General features: G+C 39.1%; 1 protein-coding gene across 1 annotated transcript in view; it reads left to right on the top strand.

Annotated features, from left to right (window-relative positions):
* Nucleotides 1-6,000, top strand: part of WWC2 (WW and C2 domain containing 2) — a 339,751-nt gene that overhangs the window by 271,059 nt on the left and 62,692 nt on the right. Inside the window, exon 15 of the mRNA XM_004389676.1 lies at nucleotides 2,006-2,198. Coding sequence (XP_004389733.1) covers nucleotides 2,006-2,198 — 193 coding nt within the window. The remainder of the gene's footprint in view (nucleotides 1-2,005; nucleotides 2,199-6,000) is intronic.

The raw sequence follows: 6,000 nt of genomic DNA, 5'->3' as shown, positions 1-6,000 counted from the left end.
GGGTGGCTAGAACACCACAGAGAAGGCATGATGGGGGAGAGGGTGGCTAGAAAACTACAGAGAAGGCATGATGTGGGTGGTGGCTAGAGCACCACAGAGAGCCTGCTTCCTAGGATGGAGCTTAAAATATTAGCCAGGAACATTCAGGAAGACTGGCCTGATAATATTATAATATTATTTGTGACTTCTCCTACCAGTGGATAGGTTGTGATATTTGAGAGTGCCGTTGGCAACATTTTAGTAAAGGTTTCCATGTCATAATAGGGAGGAGACCAAGTCCATCAGGATTTAATCTGTCAAGAATGAGAGCAAATTCACAAGTGCAAGAGAAAGCTGTCAGTGCCCCAAGAGACACAGTGTTCAATGCTTTCTTTAAACGCGTATTGTGAGGACATATCTACTCAAATGCTCCTCCACCAAATCCATCACAGTCATTCTCAGTTAACCTCGTAGGAAGTCACCAAGTATGATGATACCCAGTGTGGTTCAAGACCAGTAGTCGTACTCATCCCATCCTGGGAACTTAGAATTCTCTTCTGTTACAACTGGTCTGAACATGCTTGAGATCATAGCAACATTTTCTTTACTTATTTTAAAAAACTTGACCTAAGTAATGACACTGCTAGAAATGACAACCTGCTGTAGAATAGCCTTAAAATATCCTCTCCCCCCTACTTCAAAACTCATAATTTGATGATTAATTATGATACACAGAGTTTATGCTTCACCTCGTTGGCTGCAGCCACCAGTTTCTGTAGCAGCTCATGTTTTGTCTGACTCTAGTTTGGGGGATGTGCTGAGGAAGACCCGCCTGCAGCAGGATGAGAAGAAAAACAACACCCCTTACCTTCTTTACCTTGTGCCTTTGGCTCTTAACCATTTAAAAACTTACTTTTTTTTTTTTAAATGTGGAAACATTGTAAGATCATGTAAGTGATTTAGTCCACTGGTGACAGTGAAACCGAAGGCTGGACAAATAGAAAATTCCTTCCTTCCATTCTGACTCTCTCACATGCTTCTCTTTTATTGCCTTTCCATGAAGGAAGGAAAAAAAAAAAAAGATTTTCCACCGTTGACCCTGCAGCCTCCCAGGGAGAGTGAGCTTCACCCTAGCAGGCTCTTCAGTCAACAGCAGGGTCCGAGGGCCGTGAGATTTTGAGTGCTGAGTGTCTAATTAATGTTGATATAAAATACAGAGATAATATGACAGTCCTCAGTTCTGCATTTGAATTTAGAGTTTTTATGATTGGAGAAAGGCCCCTTTTAGCATATAAATTAGACAAACCTAGAAAGGAGGGTTGGGGAGATTTAGTGGGTGTTCTCTTTCTGGGATTTAAAGGAAAATACCTCATACTCATTTCTAAGAATTTTGAGTCATCGTATAGTATATGCTTAGATGAAGTAGTATTAGACATTGTTTTTCGAAAGCTCTTCTCTGAACTTTACAAAGCATAAGACTCTTTTGATACAATTTGTCATATCTGAGCCTTCAAAGATGCTAGACAATGATATTTTTGAACTGTTATTTCGTCTGTTTTAAATTTTCTGAATAATATGTTACTTAGACTTTCTTTTTCCCTAGTAGGATAATGTATTCTATTACTGGGAAAAGATCATCAGCATCTCTCATTTAATACTTCATGGTGAGGATTCTTTTGGATAAATCACCAGTATCTACTTTGTTCCTGTTCTCCCAGGTTAAGAAATAACTATTTTGGAATTGGCTTTGCGTGGGGCAGGTGGGAAGTTAACGTTGTCTGCCCTCTGCCTTTCTTCTCTTCACATTGTGTCTTTGTTGCAGCCTGTGGTGGCCTCAGGCAGTGGTGAGTGGCAGCGGAGAGCCACTGCAGTGGAGCGCGGATCCCTTTGGGCAGCAGCACTTTAGATTGATAATAACTCCAGGTTCCCTTGTGTTTCTCCCCCTTGCAGATCATTGCAAACAATAGCTGTGACTTCAGCATAATTGAAGCTCCTGTAGAATCCATTTTACTCTTGTTGTTTGCAGCTATTTCAGGGTTGCTGTACTTCCCTCCTCAACTGATGTCAGCTGTCTGTTCCGAACAAAAGTCCATCCAGCCACAGAGTCTGTTCCATTCAATGATGTATTCAGAGTGGCCATTTCCCAAACAGCCTTACAGCAGAAGACGCTGAGAGTAGACCTTTGCTCTGTCAGTACACACCGAAGGGAAGAATGCCTGGTAGGATTTTTCATAATTACCATTATCTGATAACCCTTCCTATTGGGCATTCTGAAAATATATTTTGTAGTTGCTATGTTTCCGTCCCTGCAACCACTACTGATCTGCATATGCCTCAGGACACATTGAATGGTTGTTTCTTTGTTTTCTGTAATGCTGACTTCTGCTCTTCATTCTCTTTAAAATCTGCTAATAAACTCTGAGTTTCTGTAAAGCTGCTTTCGATTTCTACTCTTTGACTTAAGAAGGACTTTTACCTCTGTTATGACTGTCACTTATGGAGTGTGCTTATTACTCCCAAGGCTAATCATTGTGCTGAGTGCTTTCTATACATTATCTCATTTTATCCTCATAACAATCACTGTTGCACATTTAGATTTAGGAAGATTCTTGAGTCTATAGCTATTTCACTCACCTCCTTCTCCCTATCCCCGCCATCATACTATTAGAGCTTCTAGAAGACATGGTGTTGGTGTTTAGAGCAATATATATATATATATACACACATACGTGCTAAAGCAGGAGCCCATATATAACAATGAGTTAACACTCCAATGTACATAATAACCAGAAAACCTTTATATACCAGTAAAATTATATAAGGTGCTCAAATGCAAGCCTCTAGAGGTGTGTACATATGTTCAAAAACAACGTGGGTCCCTTAATTGAGCTTTTCTCTGCAGTTCAATAGAAAACACAAAAATGTACATGTTTCATGATGAACACAGTTTAAAAGGGTGGCAGATTTCTTATTAATTTTTCCATTCTTTGAAAAAAATGTTTGGTAATATTGTCTGACAATAATTAAAGTTAGAAAAAAGATAGCAGACTTGCTTGTTGTTATTAGATGTAGTCAAGTCGGTTCCAACTCATAACAACCCTGTGTAAAATAGAACGAAGCACTGCCCAGTCCTGTGCGTGCTATGCTTAAGCTCATTGTTGCAGCCACTATGTCAAACCATCTGGGTGAGGGTCTTCCTCTTTTTTTGCTGACCCTCTACTTTACCAAGCATGATGTCCTTCTCCAGGGATTGGTCCCTCCTGATAACATGTCCAAAGTACGTGAGATAAAGTATCACTCCTCGCTTGCTAGACTGGCAGAAAGGCTTTGCATAACAGGTAATGTGTCAGAAGCTCCTATAAAGTTGAATGAAAAATACTAATTTGGTCTATGAAGTAGGAGATATTTATTTTTAAAGTTATGTCTTGCTAGGATAAAAAAATAATTTAAAGTGTAAGACAGAAATCTGGATGGTCATAAACGTCACAAAGGAAATACATAGTTTTAGTAAGTATATTAATTGATGGACTTTTAAAAAACCATACAGTTTAATTTAGGTTGTGACTAATACGTGTCAGAACTTGAAGACAGTGGGTTTGGTTTTTTGTCTTTTTTGGTAGAATATAAAAGCCTTTAACCTTTACTTTTTTTTTTTCATTCTGCTAAATTACTTATCCAAAAAAGAAAAAAAAAAGTTGGCTATTTGATTGCTCACTCAGGAACCAGAGTGCAGTTTTTTATTTATCATTTTGTGTCCCTCCTCCCTCGCCCCCTCATCTCATTGGTAATAGATTTTTGTGAGTAATAATGAAGTCACCTGCCACATGTCTGTCAGTTTGTTGTACTGTGGTAGCTTGCATGTTACTGTGATACTGGAAGCTGTGCCATCGGTGTTTCAAATACCAGTAGGGTCACCATGGTGGACAGGTCTCAGCTGAGCTTCCAGACTAAGACAGACTAGGAAGAGGGACCTGGCAGTCCACTTCTGAAAAAAATTACCCAGTGAAAACCGTATTAGTAGCAGGGGAACATTGTCTGACATAGTGCCAGAAGGTGAGCCCCTCAGGTTGGAAGTCACTCAAAATACATCTGGGGAAGAGCTGCCTTCTCAAAGTAGAGTCAACCTTAATGACGTGAATGGAGTCAAGCTTCAGGACCTTCATTTGCTGATGTGGCATGACTCAAAATGAGAAGAAACAGCTGTAAACATCCATTAATCATCGGAATGTGGAATGTAGGAAGCATGAATCTAGGAAAATTGAAAGTCATCAAAAATGAGATGGAACACGTAAAGATTGATAGTCTAGGCATTAGTGAGCTGAAATGGACTGTATGGAACATTTTAAATCAGACAATCTTGTGGTTTTCTATATTGGGAATGGCAAATTGAAGAGGAATGGCATCACATTCATCGTCAAAAAGAACATTTCAAGATTGATCCTCAAGTACAATGCTGTTAGTGATAGGATAATATCCATACGCCTGCAAGAAAGACCAGTTAATGTGACTCTTAATTCAAATTTACACACCAACCACTGAGGCCAAAAGATGAAGAAATTGAAGATCCTTACCAACTTCTGCAATCTGAAATTGATCAAACATGCAATCAAGATGCATTGATAATTACTGGTGATTGAAATGCAAAAGTTGGAAATGAAGAAGAATCAGTAGTTGGAAAATATGGCCTTGGTGATAGAAACGATGCCGGAGATTACATGACAGGATTTTGCAAGACCAATGACTTCTTCATTGCAAATACCTTTTTTCAACAACATAAACAGCGACTATACACGTGGACCTTGCCAAATGGAATACACAGGAATCAAATCAACTACGTCTGTGGAAAGAGACAATGGAAAAGCTCAATATCATCAGTCAGAACAAGGCCAAGGGCTGACTTCAGAACAGACCATCGATTGCTCATATGCAAGTTCAAGTTGAAGTTGAAGAAAATTACAAGTCCACAGGAGCCAAAATACGACCTTGAGTATATCCTATCTGAATTTGGAGACTGTCTCAAAAATAGAGTTGATGCATTGACCAGATGAGTTGTGGGATGACATCAAGGATATCATACATGAAGGAAGCAAGAGGTCATTAAAAAGACAAGAAAGAAAGAAAAGAACAAAATAGATGTCAGAAGAGACTCTGAAACTTCCTTTTGAACATTGAATTGCCAAAGTGAAAGGATGAAGTGATGAAGTTAAAGAGCTGAACAGATTTCAAAGGACAGCTCAAGAAGACAAAGTAAAATATTATAATGAAATGTGCAAAGACCTGGAGTTAGAAACCAAAAAGGAAGAACATGCTCGGCGTTTCTCGAGCTGGAAGAACTGAAGAAAAAATTCAAACCTCGAGTTGTAATATTGAAGGACTTTAGGGGGAAAATAAAAAAGGACACCGGGAATATCAAAAGAAAATGAAAGGAATACAGAGTCACTGTACTAAAAAGAATTGGCCGGCATTCAGCCATTTCAGGAGGTAGCATACGATCAAGAACTGATGGTTATGAAGGAAGAATTCCAAGCTGCACTGAAGGTATTGGCAAAAAAGAATGCTTCAGGAATTGACGGGATACCAATTGAGATGTTTCAGTAAACAGAAGCAGCACTGGAAGTGCTCACTCATCTATGCCAAGAAATTTGTAAGACAGCTGCTTGGCCAACTGACTAGAAGAGATCCACATATATGCCTATTCCAAAGAAAGGTGACCCAACAGAAATGCATAAATTATCAAACAATATCATTAATATTAGACACAAGTAAAATTTTGCTGAAGATCATTCAAAAGTGACTGTAGCAGTATATCGACAGGGAACTGCCAGAAATTCAAGCCAGATTCATTAGAGGACGTGGAACAAGGGATATCATCGCTGATGCCAGATGGATCTTGGCTGAAAGCAGAGAATACCAGAAAGGTATTTACCTGTTGTTTATTGACTGTGATGGTTAAGATCGTGTGTCAACTTAGCTGGGCCATGAATCTCAGTGTTTTGGCAGTTGTGTAATGTTGTGATCACT

The sequence above is a fragment of the Trichechus manatus genome, unplaced genomic scaffold, assembly GCF_000243295.1.
Source record: "Trichechus manatus latirostris isolate Lorelei unplaced genomic scaffold, TriManLat1.0 scaffold00254, whole genome shotgun sequence".
Classification (NCBI taxonomy): domain Eukaryota; kingdom Metazoa; phylum Chordata; class Mammalia; order Sirenia; family Trichechidae; genus Trichechus; species Trichechus manatus.
The sequence above is the reverse complement of the archived record's forward strand: the minus strand, read 5'-3'. Positions and strand labels throughout refer to the sequence as shown.